Below are 17,555 nucleotides of genomic sequence, written 5' to 3' on the forward strand. Positions count from 1 at the left end.
GAAACATTAATGAAAAATTTAAATCTTATTAATATTTACTTTCGGTTTCACTAATTTCATTTTGAATCCACTAAACTGAAACTAACATATGAGTTATTGTATAAAAAGAGAAGACAACCAAATTAGGTGACGGACCCACGATAAGTTTTGAGGTGTGGCAACGTTTATACAACAAAAAAAGCTTGTAGAATGTAACTATGTAAAAACTCACTAGAATACTAGATATATATATTACTTTGTGTTCAACAAGTAAAATAAATATCTAAAAATAAGGTATCGGCACTCAAAATACCTCAATAGAAGAAGATGGCATGGATATCCACTCACCTATTTAGGGCATGTACAATGGTTAATAAGGCTGTCTTTTCTTATGTGTTTCACGTCATTTAGATAAGACAATAAAATATGTTGTACAATAGATCATCTCTTAGTGCCTTATCTTATAATTAATGCCTTGATGAATAAAATTAATCAAATAAATGTTAAGAAAAAGTAAAATCTAGTACAATGGGGAATTTGACTTTTTTTTGCCTTATCCTTCCTGCGAAGAGATCGTCTTTTAGCTAAGAGAAGGCTCATGCCTTTCTTCAACTCTCTCTCTCTTCCACATCAGCAATTATCCTACGTGATAGACTTAAGAAAAGGCTGACGTCACCTCCTTGTACATGCCCTTATAATCTATATGAATTAGAAGAACGTAGAAACAATCTGTAAAGCATTTGAAACATAGAAATGATCTATATAGCTATCTAGACAAACTACACTATACATATATTGGACATTTGAGCCGTATTTTAGGTGTGACGGTCGCCGCACCTCGCCATATTGGTGGATCCGCACGTCGTGCCACCTAATTTAATTAATAAGGCTTTAAGCTTACGAAACAAGATTGTTGAGGAGAAAAGAAGAGGTATGTGTGGTGCGGGCGAGGAAGGAAGGGGTCCAACTGGGTCCTTGTGATTATTTTTCTTTGTATTTTTTCTTTATTTTCTGTAAATTTGACCAAACGTAAAATATTTAAATTAGAACAAATCTAGAATATCTTATAATTGTAATAGATGAATTATTAAATATTGCCATGATTTACAACGTCATTAGCGGCATATTTGTTTTTCCAAAAGGAGGATAGACCCCGGACACAGCCATCACTAGCGGCACAAATAAAAAAGGTAAGCCAACTATTAACGCGATGTAGATTAGCATCTGCAGCATTAGTGCCGCTGTTACGTGACACAGACACACAGTGATCATCGAAGCGCCATTGAAAGCTCCATCACGCAGCAGTCCCTCCCCTGTTGGCCTTTGTTGCCGCACCACCGTGAAAGCTGTACCTGCGGCGGCAACCGGTTGCAGCGCACGTGATTTCGCGGAACCTGCGTAAACCGGATAGCTTGGGAAGAAAGTATGGTACTCTTGCCTCTAGGCCCATTTGCCCGCACAGAAAGATGCTCACTCAGATGAGGGCAAGCGAGCAGACAGGGGAACCTGCCTAGAACCAGCGCCTCTCGCCTCAGCACGTAACTGCCGAAGCTCTCTCTATAAATAAGCGCACACATTCATGATTCATCTCCTCGTTCCAGCAATCCACCCCGGTGAAAGACGCAGGCAACCAATTTCACACGCACGAGTGATTGAGCGAGCAAGATGGCGAATCTGTTCCTGAAGCAGGCGAAGCAGTACGCGGCGACACGGCCGGCCTACCCGCCGGAGCTCTTCGAGTTCATCGCGTCCAAGACGGCCCGCCATGACCTGGCATGGGACGTCGGCACAGGCAGCGGCCAGGCCATAGCGCCGGTGAGTCTCTCTGTCCATGATTGCTGCTTCTTGAGAGTTGAAACGAGCCAATGATAGGGGGGGAAGAAAAGAGAAAAGAGTTTTTGACTTCAGAAGCGACGGAACGGCACCTCTGGCTCCAGTAGCTGCCATTGAATCTTTGACTAGTCTCCAACAATTTGCAACCATTCAATCAGCATCTCTGTTTTAGTTGGCAAATGCTATCTCACACTTGCCCTCGTTAATTCTTGCACGTCGATATCAGCATTGCAAGTAGCACACGTACAGTTCATGATTCATACTTTTTTCCAGATGATGATTAAGACTTTGCACAGTATTTTAATCACTTGTCCTTGTCTCTCCTCTGTGACCGTGTATCCTCTGCAGCTAGCGAAGCTGTACAAGGAAGTGGTTGGCACAGACACGAGCGCGCAGCAGCTCTCCTACGCGCCTCCCCTCCCCAACGTCCGCTACGTGCACACCCCAGCAGACCTTCCGCTGGCGGGCATCCACGCGGCCGTGGCGCCGCCTTCCTCCGTGGACGTCATCACCGTGGCGCAGGCTTTCCACTGGCTCGACCTGCCGCGCTTCTACGCGGATGCCCGCTCCGTCCTGCGCGCGCCGCACGGCGTCCTGGCCGCCTGGTGCTACACCGAGCCCCGCGTGGACGCCGGCGGCGCCGTGGACGCCGCCTTCTGGCGCCTCTACGAGGCCTCGCAGCCGCACTGGGCGCCCAACCGCAAGATGGTCGACGACGAGTACCGGAGCGTGGAATTCCCCTTCGACCCCGTGGACGGGGAGGCGCACACGGGCCCCTTCGAGTTCTCCACGGAGCGGCGCATGGACCTGGATGACTACCTCACGTACATCAGCTCCTGGTCCGCGTACCAGACGGCCAAGGACAAGGGCGTCGAGCTGCTCGACGAGGCCACGGTTCGGGAGTTCGCTGCGGCGTGGGGCGGCGACCGCGGGGTGGTCAAGACGGTCAGGTACCCCGTCTTCCTTAGGATCGGCAAGGTCAGGCCAGAATCAGATGTATGATGATCAGCGAGTGAAGAAAGGGGTGTTTGTTGGACCATTCTATTTGGATTTCCACGCTCTTTTTTAGGAAGAGTCAATAAATAAATGAACCATAAACCAATTTCTCATGTAACTTTTGTAGTGTTGTAATCAATAATTTACCAACTGTTCAGGCTCAATCATAGTTTAGGCTGAAATTTATTATGAACCATTTTCGAATCAGGTAGTAAGAGGTTTTTCTGATCTGGGCATTCTCTGTTACAATTGCGAATTCCTTACAAAAGATATGAATTAACAGTATCCACTGGAATGAGATTTTATACTTCTGAAGAAACTCAATACAAACGTTGACGTTCAACTACCACCGAAAGAATATTGCCGGTTAAATTGTAAAATAAATTCAGGTAAATGCGAACACTCATGCCAAGACTAGGGCTTGGGTGGGTTTGGTCCACCACAAGAAATTATCTTGGATTTCGAAACAAAATTATCAGATTTGGTACAAACGATCCGTCAATGGAAGCTCGTGCAAGGCTAGGTGGAGAGACACATGATGAGAACGTGTTGTACAACATCCGCCGGCTGACCAATTCTGTGTTTGTACAACAAATATAGTCGAAGTAGCCGACGTAGATCCTAATCACATAGGCAGAATAAAGTAAAGGGACGACATGGGGAAAGAGAGAGAGAGAGAAAGAGCCTTTTTTTGTTAATTTGATCTTAACATTAGTATGTAACACTACAAGGTACTGCCATATAGGATGTTGGCGCAATCGACCCGTCTTGCCACGCGAGTTCCTGTCAAGATCTTGGGTGACAGTCGGCGGGTCGCGGTACAGCTGAACGGATGCAGCGAGGAGCATGATGTCCTCAAGGACTTGGTTGTAATGTTATTTCTTTGTGGTGTCTTGATGCAAGATGCTGTCCCTCCGTGGGTTTATTCCTAAGCTCTGGTTAATGAAGAGTTTTTCGTGGAAAAAAGTGCATGGTAAAACTGTTATCTTTAGGCCACGTTCGATTATCATATTTTCTGTAGGGATTGAGAGAGATTTGAGGGAAATTGAAGTAAATTGGGATCAATCCCTCCCCCACTGGGACGGGAGTAACCGAACTGAGCCTTACATGGGCCAACGGATTGGATATACGCCACTGACTGCAACTTAAACGTTAACGTTCCTGTAAAAAACAACAACACTAAACCATTAATGTTACGTAGAGGAAAACGACAAGCAAATTCTTTCGGTATAAACGCCAACGAGAAACGAATAAGAGAGGGAGGAGAGAGAGCCCGCGAAAAAGGCGCGCGTGTGTGGCAGAAAATGATAGTTTGCACAACAGTTTAAACTCCCGGGTAAGATAGCGTACAGTTTAAAAAAACATCGACCAGATACAGTTTACTTTTTACCTGTCAAGAAGCAACTAACCCTGAAATCTAGCTAACATGTTCGTCGTCCCTCGGCTCTCCTAGCCCTAGGCGCCGCGTCGCGCACTCGGCCATGGATCACGTGCCACCGGCTGCCCCTGGCGCCGGCGGCCACATCCCTCTTCCTCTGCTGATGCACCCCTGTCCCAGAGCGATCGTCGTCTCTGGAGACGCGAGCAGGCTGCACGCCATGGAGACGGGGCTTCGCCAAGAAGGCTACAAAGAAGGTACGCACGTGCTGCTGCTGCTGTATACTTCCAGCCGTGCAGCATTTGCTCTAGTTGGCGACCGATCAATTCGTTTTACTTATATACTGCGTGGCATGTTTGTAGTAAGCTGTGCCGTGAATCTTTTATGCTGTTTCTTGCAGTGGAGACTTACACCGACCCAACGGTGGCCATGGCGATGCGCAGGGGAAGGTACCAGCTCGTGATGGTCGACATGTTCCCGCTTCGCGCCGGCGCGCTTGAGCTCTTGGAGTGCGCCATCAGCGAGATGAACGCTGAAGCTCAAGGTAACTGGAGTTAGGATTTACGGTTTATTCGGTTATTCAATTGAATCCAATACTAGAGAGTTATAAGAGTTTTCAGATTCTTTTTGATGACGCTATAAAATTTGGTTAATACGAACCTGTGCTGAAGAAATTAGAGAGTTGTGTCTCTAGGTTCTTCTTTGTACGTAGAATAAGAGCTCGGAACTTTGATCAAACTGCTTGGGACGAGAGAAAGATATCATGGTTATTTTGAGGTAGTTTAATTGGTTACTGTATATGGTTGCTATAGTGTGTTTTCTTTTCGTTTACCATTCCAATAATTAAAAACATGCATGCTATTTAAATATATTTTTGTATTGGTTAAGTTGTATATTTAAAATCGGGAGCAAGTTAATGTTTGAATGAGGTTAAGAATTAACAATTTAGAGTACCTTTTCTATGCATAATTTTCATTGTGACCCACAACTTTAACATGTTTTTTGCTCTGAAACCAACGGCAAGAACACTGCCTGCATTCTGTATGCATCGAGTTCTGACCTTCCCGAGAAGTTTTGTTATAGATAACACAAAGATAATAGAAGCCTAACTAAAGCTCGGTGACAACTCAAGTTTGAAATGTTTTTGATCAACTTGATTTTTTTTTCTTGATTTGCCTTGTTGGTAATTTAATAACATGGGTGAGAGAAAAGCATGAATGAACTCATATATAATAGAGTTTAAGTGTATATTGCCGTTTGGAAATAACACATCATCAATTACACTCGTGTTATCAAATCACAAAACTTGGATCAGATATTATTACAGCTTAGTTAAGTCTTTGATTCTTCCTTCATAACTATAGAAGATAGAAATACAGCAACTATTAGCATTACTGCACAATTATACGTGATTGCTTGACTATTTTCTATAAGTTGTAACTTCAAAATGATGCAATTTCATTACTTATTTGTGAAACAAAACAACATTATCTCTTATTTTATTGACATTTACCATTTTCAATTCATGTCCAGCACTATCAAAAGTTGGCAATAGATATAGAAAACTGTCCATCCGAGATCTTGAGACCATTAGGCAAACCATCAAATTCAATAAATCTACATCATCAGAAGAAGGCACACTGAACCATGACGACGACGACGACGACAACAACAACAACAACTCGCCGACATCTACCGTATCCACAGCAACAATAGGGTCATCCTCAGGAAGGAGGGCGCCAAGCATGAAGATGATACGACGACATGAGATGAAGAGCCAGGAGGTAGAGCAAGATGGAGAGCACACTGAGGCCCAGCGGCAGCAACTAACAGATAAGTCGAAGAAAGCTCGACTTGTTTGGACTGAGGAACTACACAACAATTTTGTGGACGCGTATAATAAACTACTTCCCAAAGGTATTGTTGTTGATAAATTGTCGATCGATATTCATATCTTCATTGTTTACAATTGAAAGTGCATCGTTTTTGCAATTAATATTGTGTTTGCTAACTAGCTAATTTTGCTTATAATGCTTAGATCGTGTGCCAAAGAAAATACTTAGGCTGATGAATGATCCTAGACTCAGCAGGGAGAACGTTGCCAGCCACCTTCAGGTAATTGAGTTAACAGTTCTGCAGATGAACTTATTTATGATTATTTGTGGACGCAATAATGACACAATTTTATGAATTACAGAAATATAGGTTGAATAATTTGGTATGTGGAGAACCACAACCTATTCATAGAAACGATTTAAGAACACAGCATCCTAAGCTTGCTCAAGCATCCTTGCTCCATCTCAACATGTCTCAGGTACTATACTGCATGTCTAACCAAAATCATTTACAAAATACATTTGCAAACAATACTCAAATATATACTTTCAACACGTGTGTGCAGGTGCCTTCTATGATGACGCAAGTTCCAACCGCAACCTCAGTTTACATGAACCAGATATCGAATCCTGAAACAACGATCATAACTTCAGCAAAAAGTGACACAGACAAAAGTACAAGCGATACAACTATTTGTTTATTATTGTTTTCTAATTACAAGTTACACTTTAATATGCGTTTTGTTTCTTTGTTACAGAGCGTATGGATGTCGTGGTACCAGAAAAGATCACAACTTTAGCAAGAAGCGACACAAACAATGGTACATGCGGTACAACTATTTGATTGCTATTTTTCTAATTATAAGTTACACTTTAATATGTGCACTTTGTTACAGAGCGGGTGGACGCTGTGGTACTGGAAAAGATGTACACTGGACCTCAAGTAGAGATGGAACATAAAGTTGACACTGAACCCAGACAAAATAAAATTATTTGTATGCTGGGTATTTCAGATGGTAGTTTTCAAGAAGATTGTAACGACATCACGCAACAAACATGGGTAATGAATTGTAACCGGGACAAGTAGTATTCATATGGACAAGAATTCGCTACTCGTAGAATGTAAATGTTTGAATGCTAATTGGTGCCTTTTCCAATCTTTTTCATACTACAGAGCATGGATCGGGGACCCTGGGAACGGGAGCCGGACTTCAATTTCTACGCAAGTGATCTAAGTGATTAAACCAGAAGGAAATTTATGCTTATGAATGGGGTTTCTTTATCTGTAAGCATAATTATTTAAATAATAATATCCTAAAGGATGTTATAGAACTTGGAAATTTGTTAGACCGGTCTGCCAATGGTAGTGATATATTATTCGTTAGAGCACAATTGATAAACATTTTGTTTTTGTATGTAACAAGTAGTATGTAACATACTTTGTCACCTGAATCTACAGTAGCATTCTAGCTAGTGCGTGATTGTGCGTGCGTTTATATACGTCGTGCATGTGTTCCTTCCATTTCAAACTTTTCAAATACCGAAACACTGAACAATATGCTAGTGCCAAACAAGGTTTACGGGAAAAAAAGTGAAAGCTGTTCATTTTAAATCCCGCATTTGAGCTGCTTTGTTTTTTAATCTGGTTTGGTGTCCTTGACTCTCGACTTCTTATCGTGTGACAGTCTGTGTCGCACATTTCGATTTGCTAGCACAATTGAAGGTTTAGAACTTTAGTTTCTAAAATTAATTAATCTAACTTGTAGTTTAGGGATGTCAAACGGCACCGTTTAATGCCCGTGATGCCTGTTTCTCACGATTTCAAGTTGTTCAAGTTGCTATCCTCACCCAGTTTTCACACACAACAATTGTGAAGCAATTTCGCTACGCACAAACGGCGGGAGAGGGCAATAAATGGGCACCGTTTACAACCTTGCGGCGAACTGCCTTCCCCAGCAGCCGCGCCTTGGACCTTGAGCTCCGTGAGCAGCATCTCCTCTGATGCGCTCTCTGTCCTCCCGAACTGTAAGCAGGTGCATGGCGCTCGTCTTCCCAGGACGAAGAACTAAATGGAGAGGCACCAGCCGGCAGCCGCACCCTCTTGGCGCACGCTCGATGTGCATATGAAGACGATGGAGTTCTCCTCGTGGATCTGGCACGTTGCGTGGACGCTTGACTTGCTCGATGAATACAGAGGCAGTTGTTATCTATCCCTGAGTTCGACGAGAGCAGGGGATCTGAGGATGTGAACCAAGATAGTGCCAATGTTAAGGTTTTCAGAAAATCCAGACAACAAATAACCCCTTGTCCGAAGCTCTGAACGCAATGCACGCCCAGATAGCTTAAACATGTAATTTGTAGAAGTAAAAATAAAACAAGATCAGGCACATAGATTTTTATTTTTATTTCTTCTGCTCATCGACCCATCTTCACGATTCACTAAAAGCATGTTTTTCTATGCTCGAAGCGAAGCTTTGTTACTTAAAGAGCATTACATCATCCACAGATTCACAGGAACTATTTCTTTTTAATCATATTAAGTGCCATAACTTTGTGTAGATACGCATGTATTTACACGTATTTTGATGTGTACTTACATGCGTATTTAGACAAAATTATGAGTTGTGACACTTAATATGAGACGGATGAACTATCTGATTGGGAGGTCATCAATCCTATTCGGACTGAATCCTCACACCTTGCGAAATTCGCCAACTGGTGGTCCACTCTATTAGACTATTTAGGGCTAAACTCAAAAGGAAATTTAACTAACTCCCTGGTTAGGAAGAATACATCATCTAAGATAGCAGCCGTCATCAAACTGATCGTTTCATCATTTTGAGGGCATATCGTGTCCAAACTCCAAACAGTTCTGCTGAAACCTAATCTTTGAGTCAGTAGCACAGCCCATGGTGCACAGCATACGCGCGTCCGTAGAATAAGCATCGGTGCAACGAACGAAAAGGGACGACCGCTAGCAGCAATGAAGGGCGCGCCCCCGTCATCGCGAAGGCGGCCGCTGAGGTACTCCTTCTTGCAAGTATCCCGAGATATTTGCGTTCTAATTAGCGACTCCGAAATTCACGGCAAGGACCGAAATCGCCATCGCCATTTTCTCAGGATTCTGTACTGTCTCACCTTCTACTTTTCCCACAAACTATACCAAGCTCCAATCAAAATAATTTCGTAAATGGTGTCAATATCAGTGACGGGAGTTGGTAAGCGAATAGATGTGCAAAATCGATTTTTAGTCCAATCTCTTGTTTGGCATGTCATGAAACTACTGTATTGTTGGTGGGTTGATGATACGCGTAAGATAATTTGTTACTACCAGATTAGTAAGACAAACCACGTGCACCACCGTTGGATTGACTCATTCTGTTAATCTAGATGGCTTGGAGTTGTATAAATTGGACCTTAAGCGCTTTCGTGGTCGGTGTCAACAACTGAGATCATTTTGGTAAAATAAAATCTGAGATTATTTCGTCCAATAATTTTCTTCAAATTCTCGCCTTCCGTTTTATTAAAAGTGTAAAATGCACCAAATGTCCTAATTCTTTCGTAAAAGTGCTAAGTTAGTCCTAATTTTTTGAAACTGCACGTTTGAGTTCCAATTGTTTCATAAGTGGTTCAGCGCAGGTCCTGAGATGGTTTCGTGCGTGTGCCTCCTACCGCCGTGGCTATTTGGACCCACATGTCAGGTGCTAAGGTGTACATTTGTTTTTGCAAAAAACCCACTGCCTCCTTCCTTTCTCTTCCATGTGCCCCCTTTCCTCTTCTTCCTCTCCACGAAGCTCTATCACCCTCTATTCTTCTCCTCCCCAAGCCACGAACTCTGGCGAGCCCTCCTCGCCGCGGTGGTGATGCCATGGTCGACCAGCATGGACCGTCTCGGCGTACACTTTGTAGTGACACTCGCGCTGGCCTTGTTCCACGAGATGCACGCCACGCGGGGCCTCCCCGCCGACAACTCCTGCCTGTCCGCAACTCCGCCGCGCTGCTCCGAGTCCCCGCCGTCGTCGACGCGCTCCTCCTTCGTGCGAGCCTCGCCACGCTCCTCAAAGCTGTCGTGCGCCGCGTTGTTCGGCGAAAGTGTCGTGTCGGAAAACCTGGACCTCCCTCCTCACGGGGCTCGCTCGCTCTAGGTCCCACGACGTCGCCCTACTGCGAGCTGGAGGCTGGTGGGGTGTTTGACATGGGGGAGATGTAGGGAGCGGGAGACTGGGGCGAGCGCACCGGATCTGCTTGGGGCGGCGTAAGGCGCGAGGGAGGGCCACCGTAGCAAGGGGAGCTCGTCGGAGTTTGTGGCTTGGGGAGGAGAAGAACGGAGTGGGAGAGAGCTTCGGTGACAGAGGAAGAAGAGTACAAGGGGCACTGGGAAGAGAAAGGAAGGAGGCAGTTTTTTTTGGCAAAATATGTCTACCTTGGCACCTGACATGTGGGCCCAACATGAGGGCGTGGAGCTCGTCCTCGGCAAGGACATCATCGTCGACAGGCTCGACAGCTGCACTCACACGCAGGAGGCCACGGACATCTTCAGTTGCTGGGTGTGGTGCTGGAGCCTCGACCGCATACCCAGCGACTACGGCTTCACGGTCTTCCCCAAGGGTGCTGGACGCGTGGAGGAGATGCATGGCTATTCACCGCCGCACCGTCAGGTGGCTCCACCTCCTGAAGGCATCCAGTTCAGCGCCTTGATCCACATCGACCTCGTGGAGGATTGTACGGTGCGCGAGGCGCGCCCATCGTCCAGTCGTCAGAGCAGCCTGCCGTCATCCAGCTCCGACAAATCTGCTCCGCTCCCCGCCGTCCAGCCCTACACCTGGTACTTCAACGTGCGGGATGGGGAGGAGATCCGTCTTGCACGCCGCCGCAACGACTCATGTGGCGCCTACCCGCCAGCTGCTCGCCGCAACCATGATGATGAGGGCGACGACCGCCTACCTCGCTCCTACCGCGACTCCGTCTTGCCCCGGGACACTGCCCGCACGCCGACGCCGTCTCGGGCGGGCCTGGGCGCTGATGAGGCACGACACTGCAGCCGCACGCCGGCCAGCAGGCGCTGCCGGGCCCCTTCCGTCCCCAGCGACGCCACCCCTACCCCTGCGAGCGAGACGTTCCCGCCTCCACCACCACTGCCGCTTCACAGCCCGATGCCCCAGCGCCTCGACCTGGCCGCCATCGCGCCTGCTCCGGTGTCGGTGCCGTCGGCATCCCTTGCCCCGACCAGCCCCACGTCTTCGTCAAGCGAAGACCCGCTTGTTGAGCTCATGGCCACCGAGCGGTTGGAGCACACGGGCTGGCCTGCCTGCGGCTTTGACCCCATGGCGCTGGAGCGCGACGCCTTCTGCGAGGCGACTCTGTCATCGCCGCTGTCCTTCCCCCCGGTTCCGGCGTTCCCTGCTCTGGCCGGGGGCGGGGGCACCGGCGCGCCCTCTCCGCTCGGCTTCAGCATGCCTCCACGCGACGACATCGACATGCATGTTTCTGCTGCAGGTACTGATGCCGAGCATGACGCGTCCGACAGGATCCTCGACGCCCTCTTCGCCGCACACCCGTTCTCTGTCCTCGGCGCTACCCCGCCTCCCCCTCCACCCTGCTCCCGTGGTGGCAAGGACAAGACGCCCGTCACTCCACGTCGCAGCGCCCGATAGGCCGGCATGCCATCTTCCAAGCTGGTCGCTCAGCGCGCCACCGTTCGACTCCCCAAGGAGATGGCGGTCATCGATGACGACGAGAAGCGCGTGGACATTGCCGCCGCAGCTCTGGTGCGCCGCTTCAAGGAGCCTCTCTCGGTGACTGGCGTGGATGGGCTCACCATCCTCACCAGGATCGACCGTGACGCCCTCCACCGTGCCGCGGCCCAGGCCACCTCCTCCACAGCTGCCGCCTCGGCGCACTAGTTCCCCATGTGTCGTTTGCCTAGTTCTCTACGACGACGGCCGGCTTGTTGCTGGTGTTTTCTTATTTTTGTGTTGGTTTGGCGGTTGTGTTCTTTGGAGATGATCTTCTTGGGGGCTCTAGGCTGGGATCATCTCCTCCCGATGTATGCAAGGATGGTGCTTTTCAATTCTAGTTCGTCTTCATCGTCGCATTTTTTTAGCTCTCTCCGGTTTCCTAATGAGTGACACCTTCTGCCTGATTTTGTGCTGGAACGTCCAAGGTCTCCACAATTCTGCGTGTCGCCAAACCATCTGCGAGCTCGCTACGGCCGCGAAGGCCTCCATTCTCTGCCTTCAGGAGACCAAGGTTTCGTCCTTCGACCCGCCCTTAGCTCGTGAAACTACCGGCGCCGTCTGCTCCTCCTGGTTCTCCCTGCCAGCTGACGGCACACGCGGTGGCATTGCCATCTTCTGGAACCCCGACGTCGTCTGCATAACTAACCTGACGCTGCACCGCTTTTCGATCTCGGCCACCGTCATGCTGCTCCGGTCCGGCCTTGCCTTCGTGCTCTCCACGGTCTACGGGTTGGCTGAGGACGCCCTCAAGCCCGAGTTTCTACAGGAGATGAAATATCTCGGCCCCCCCCCCCGCCCGGTGTACCATGGACCATCGTCGGTGACTTTAACATTATCTACGAGGCCCACGACAAAAACAATCTCAACCTCTGCGCCGCCTGATGGGCCAATTTAGAGCTGCCATCGACCACGCGGAGCTCCTCGAGCTGCGCTCCTCCAACCACAAGTTCTCTTGGAGTAACGAGTGCGAAACTCCCACGCTTGTGAAGCTCGATCGCATCTTCTGCAATGCGGCTTGGGACGCCTTGTTCTCTCCCTGCTCCGTCCAGGCGCTCTCCACGTCTCACTCCGACCACTGCCCCCTCCTCGTCGCCCAGTTCCGCGGGCCCCCCCGCACTTCGAGAACTTCTAGCCTAAGCACCCGGGTTTCTTCCCTACCGTCGTCTCGGCCTGGGGACAGCAGATTTCTTATCCAAACCCGCTCACACGCCTCTTGCTTGGGCGCACGGCCCGCACCCTTCGGTCCTGGAGCAAGGGGCTGTTCAGCGACGCCCGTTCCCAGCTGTACCTCGCTTCAAAGATCATCCTCCGTCTCGATGAAGCGCAGGACAACCGGCCTCCCTCTCCCCTCGAATTCCACCTCCGCAAGGCTCTCAAGGCCAGAGTTTTGGGCCTGGCGGCGGTTGAGCGCGCTCGACGACAGCAGGCCTCACGGCAGACCTGGCTCAAGGAGGGAGACGCCAACACTAAATTTTTCCATGTCAAGATCAACGCCCGGAAACGCAAGAATTTCCTTCATCAGCTCACCACCGACTCTGGCATCCACGTCTCGCACGACGACAAAGTGGCCACCCTCCTTCATCACTTCACCAACGTGCTGGGCACGACATTGCCACGGTCCTGCACGCTTGCTTGGGAAGGTCTCGAGCTGCCCCGACTCCCCGCTGTCGGCATCGACAATCCCTTCACCCTTCTCGAAATCTGAGAGGCCATCGAGGCGTCCCCGGCGGAGAAGGCGCCGGGCCCCGATGGTTTCACCGGCCCTTTCTACCGGCGCTGCTGGGAGGTGATCAAACTTGATGTGCTTGCTGCTTTCAATCACCTCTACAATCTCGCCGGAGGGAACCTCGCCGCCCTCAATTCGGCGTTCATCTGCCTTATCCCCAAGAAGGACCGCGTCACGACCGTGCATGATCTACGCCCAATAAGCTTGATTCACTCCTTCGCCAAGCTCTTTGCCAAGGTTCTCGCTCGTCGCCTCACCCCTCTCATGGGGGATTTGATCTCGCCAGCTCAAAGCGCCTTCCTCAAGTCGAGATGCATCCACGATAATTTCCTCTTCGTCCGCAACACCGCTCGCTCTCTCCATCGCCGCAAGAATCCCTCCCTCCTCCTCAAGCTTGACTTTGTCAAGGCTTTCGACATTGTGTCCTGGGAGTACTTGCTGGAGCTGTTACAGCGTCTCGGGTTCCCGGCACGCTGGCGCGATTGGATCTCCATGCTTCTGTCCTCGACGTCCTCGTGGGTTATCCTTAACGGGACGGATGGCGACGGCATCCCCCATCGTCGAGGTCTACAGCAGGGGGACCCCCTGTCCCCGCTTCTGTTCATTTTGGCGATCAACTTGCTGCAGCGCATCCTTCACCACGCCATGACCCTTGGAGGGTTGTTGCCGCTGCCCTTGCAAAACTCCTCTCGCCGGGCTAGCCTCTACGCGGACGATGCCATTGTTTTCATCAACCCCGTCCTCGAGGAGGTGCAGCTTCTTCTCTCCATCCTTGATGCCTTCGGGAACGTGACGAGGCTTCGAATCAACACGACCAAATGCTCGGTGGCAGCCATTCACTGTTCTGAAGTTGATCTCGAGGTGGTGCTCCAGCCCTTCCTCGACGAACGGGTGGACTTCCCCTTCCGGTACCTCGGTCTCCCCCTCTCCCTTGGCCGGCTTCGCCTTGCTCACCTCCAACACATCCTTGACCGGGCGCGTGCAAGGCTGGTGGGTTGGAGGGGAAAATGGCTCAACTTCGGCGGCCGCCTGGCTCTCATCAACTCCGTGCTCAGCCTTCTCCCCGTCTACGCAATGACTGCGCTTCGTCTGCCCAAAAAGTTCATCTGCTCCTTTGACAAGATTCGGTGGCGCTTCCTCTGGAACTTGGACGATCAAGATATTGCCGGCGGCAGATGCAAGGTCAATTGGTCCAAGGTTTGCTCGCCACGCGGCCTTGGAGGGCTGGGCATCCTTGAGCTTGCCGGCTTTGGCCGCGCCCTGCGGCTTCGTTGGCTTTGGTACGAGTGGACGGTGCCCGACCGGCCCTGGCATGGCTTGGAGACCCCCTGCGACGACTCGGACCGGGCGCTCTTCGCCGCCGCCACCCGGGTCACCATCGGTAATGGGCGCATGGCTGTCTTTTGGGACTCTACTTGGCTGGGCGCCTCTCTGCTCCGTTCCGCCTTCCCCGCCCTCTACGCCCTCTCCCGTCGGAAGCGGCGCTCGGTGGCTCAGGCGCTTTCAGGGAATCAGTGGGTACGCGACCTTCTGCCGTCCATCGAGCCCGCTGTGCTTACGGAGTTTATCGGTCGGTGCTTGGACGTTGATCGCAAACGCCCCTTCGTTTCGTCATGATGCTCCGGACTCTATCCGTTGGGCGCTCTCCGACAATGGCACCTATTCCTCCAAGTCCGCCTACGTGCTCCATTTCCTCGGTAGAATCAGCGCCCCGCTCCAGCTCGCCCTCTGGCGTTCCTGTCCCCCCCCCCCCCTGAAGCTGAAGCTCTTCGCCTAGCTCCTCTCACAAAACCGGCTCTGGTGCGCTGACCGTTTGCAATGGCGGGGATGGCCAAACTGTTATTTCTGCTCTCTTTGTCGGCTGAATTTGGAAACTGCGGTTCACCTCTTCTTCGAATGCCCCTTCGCCCGTTTCATTTGGTGTGAGGTTGCGGGCTAGCGCAACTGCTCCGGCTTGGGCTTGGCGCTGCGTGGGGATGCCACCTCCTTCGGGTCCTGCTACGACCTCGCGATCGGGAACTCGCCGGTTTATCACTGCAAGGGAGCCAGCTCTCATTTCATTCTTGTTTGCTGGTCCATTTGGCGGGAGAGGAACTCCCGGATTTTTCATGACAAGGACACTTCAGCTCGCCAGATCGTTTGTTTCATCAAGAACGAAGCCCAGGAATGAGCCTTCGCCGGCGCTAAGGCCTTGCGGAAACTCCTTTGGGAACCACCTTGAGTTTCCTGTTCCCTTAGTTTCTTTCCTTTTCTTCCTTTCTTTTTCTTCTCTTTCGCCTTAGGGCGGCTCTGTACATTTTTCCCCTCTGCTTTAATATATGGAAGCCAGCAGCCTTTCAAAAAAAAAAGTTAAGCCGTGCGAGTCCGCAACCAGCTTGTGAAATCCAACCGATCAACAAGAAGATGCAGGTGCTGTGTGATAAAAAAAATGACATGTGGGTCCATGTTGAGAAAATGGGCTAAAAAATAAAAAATGCTATTTTATCGACATGTGAAGGAAATATGTGTTATTTTGTCTAACAAAAAAAACGTAAATTTGAGGCGAGGTTCGAAGAAATACACGGCATTTTGTCAAATTTCTGTTCCAACCAACAGCTAACTGGAGTAGCATTCTAGCAAGAGGCGAGAAACCGTTCCCGTAAAAAAATAAAGTACTCCGAGAAGACCTACACGACCTGACAGTTATCTGGTAAAATGAAAAACGCCAACAGCTGAGGAAAACAACGAGAAGGAAGAAAAGAAAAGCTTCTATCAGACGGCTGCGGACAGCCGGAGGGTTGCAGCGGCGGGCGTGCCTTCACCGACGACCGCAATTTGCCCCCCGCGCGCGAGGATAGACCTGTAGATCTCAACCGGCACCTTCTCGTCGTACTCATTGAGATGCGGCGGCGGACGCGGGAACGCCTCGGGGCACGCGCAGTAGGGCGCGCCCGCACCGAACCCGACGGCTGGGGAGGACGCCATCCTGAGCATGGCCGAGACGTACGCGTCGCGGAGGCGCGCGAGCCACCGGCGCGGCGAGAGCGCGCGCAGAAGCCGCCCGCCGAGAGCGAGCACGCCACGCCGCACGCGCCACCCGCGGCGCCGGCGCACGCTGACGCCCCCGAGCTCCGCGGTGGGCAGGGGCCGGCGGCGCCGCTGCGCCGCGGCGGCGTCGAGGCGGTAGTACCCCCGGCGCTTCCAATAGGCGTTGATGCCGCCCTTGTAGGCGCGCTCCATGGTTTTCTCTTCCCCACTGGCGTCGATCTTAGGCGTGCTTTGGAGTTGGAGCTATAGCTAGCAATGCAGCTTGTGGTTTGTTGGGGAGTGCCCCTGCGTCTGTGACTGTGTGTGCATAACTGCATTGAAGTGTGTACGATTTTGATGGGATGGGTCTACGTACGGGGTACTTGTATCCGCTATAGTATCTGTAGCAGGTTTTAAGCAGCAAGAATTCATTTTGGTCCCCGTGAGGTGAGTTATTTCGGGACAAGCATTTCCAGAGCTGAACCTGCAGAAACTTTGGAGTGAAGCATGTGTCTTAGCTAGGATCACCTGAGTGACTGGGTACATCCCTTATTGGTTTACTGAAGTTATTATTCCATTTGGACACGGCTGCAACCTCGACCGACAGCAGAAATCAGCAGAAGGGAGCATTACGGCCTTGGAAATTCTGGAAACGGCGAGAGGAGCTGCAGGCGAAGAGCAAACAAAAGAAAACCACAACACCGCGCGAGGAGCAGTCGAGCGGAGTACAGCGGGTAGCGTATCGGAGCCAGGAGGATAGGAACGCATTTAAGGAAGAAATGATTGTAGTGTCGCTGGCCGTTGCGTTGCGTGTCTTGGCTCAGCGTTTTAATGGTGATCAGTGGGGAGGAGGACGATGGGCCGCAACCGCCACCAGATCTGAGCCGTCCACCTCTGAGCCGCCCGTCGTAGCACCGCGCTACGCGGTGCCATGTGCACTACTGCAATGCTGTTACTCGTGTCACTCGCGCATGAAGATGACGTGGATTTAAGCTGGCGTTGTCTATCCTTAAATTTGGTCGTGGTTAGTTGGTTGGTGAAGGCGTGAAGCGCTGATTAAGACC

General features: G+C 50.4%; 4 protein-coding genes across 4 annotated transcripts; 3 read left to right on the forward strand and 1 right to left on the reverse strand.

Annotated features, from left to right (window-relative positions):
* Positions 1-1,408: 1,408 nt before the first annotated feature.
* On the forward strand, positions 1,409-3,038 carry LOC100834603 (putative methyltransferase DDB_G0268948). Its single transcript, XM_003567548.4, has 2 exons — positions 1,409-1,794; positions 2,161-3,038. The coding sequence occupies exons 1-2, from the start codon at positions 1,645-1,647 to the stop codon at positions 2,812-2,814; spliced, it is 804 nt and encodes a 267-aa protein (XP_003567596.1). The 5' UTR covers positions 1,409-1,644; the 3' UTR covers positions 2,815-3,038.
* A 1,227-nt stretch (positions 3,039-4,265) lies between these two features.
* LOC104583068 (two-component response regulator ARR14) lies at positions 4,266-7,494 on the forward strand. Its single transcript, XM_010234770.3, has 9 exons — positions 4,266-4,443; positions 4,587-4,730; positions 5,720-6,103; positions 6,225-6,301; positions 6,384-6,500; positions 6,588-6,696; positions 6,780-6,842; positions 6,918-7,081; positions 7,196-7,494. The coding sequence occupies exons 1-9, from the start codon at positions 4,290-4,292 to the stop codon at positions 7,262-7,264; spliced, it is 1,281 nt and encodes a 426-aa protein (XP_010233072.3). The 5' UTR covers positions 4,266-4,289; the 3' UTR covers positions 7,265-7,494.
* Positions 7,495-10,457: 2,963 nt separating this feature from the next.
* LOC112270698 (WAS/WASL-interacting protein family member 2-like) lies at positions 10,458-11,675 on the forward strand. Its single transcript, XM_024458728.1, has one exon. The coding sequence runs from the start codon at positions 10,458-10,460 to the stop codon at positions 11,673-11,675; it is 1,218 nt and encodes a 405-aa protein (XP_024314496.1).
* Positions 11,676-15,977: 4,302 nt separating this feature from the next.
* On the reverse strand, positions 15,978-17,295 carry LOC100829476. The gene has a single exon (XM_010232529.3). The coding sequence runs from the start codon at positions 16,702-16,704 to the stop codon at positions 16,237-16,239; it is 468 nt and encodes a 155-aa protein (XP_010230831.1). The 5' UTR covers positions 16,705-17,295; the 3' UTR covers positions 15,978-16,236.
* Between the last annotated feature and the right edge of the window lie 260 nt (positions 17,296-17,555).

This window comes from Brachypodium distachyon, chromosome 2 (assembly GCF_000005505.3).
Source record: "Brachypodium distachyon strain Bd21 chromosome 2, Brachypodium_distachyon_v3.0, whole genome shotgun sequence".
NCBI lineage: Eukaryota > Viridiplantae > Streptophyta > Magnoliopsida > Poales > Poaceae > Brachypodium > Brachypodium distachyon.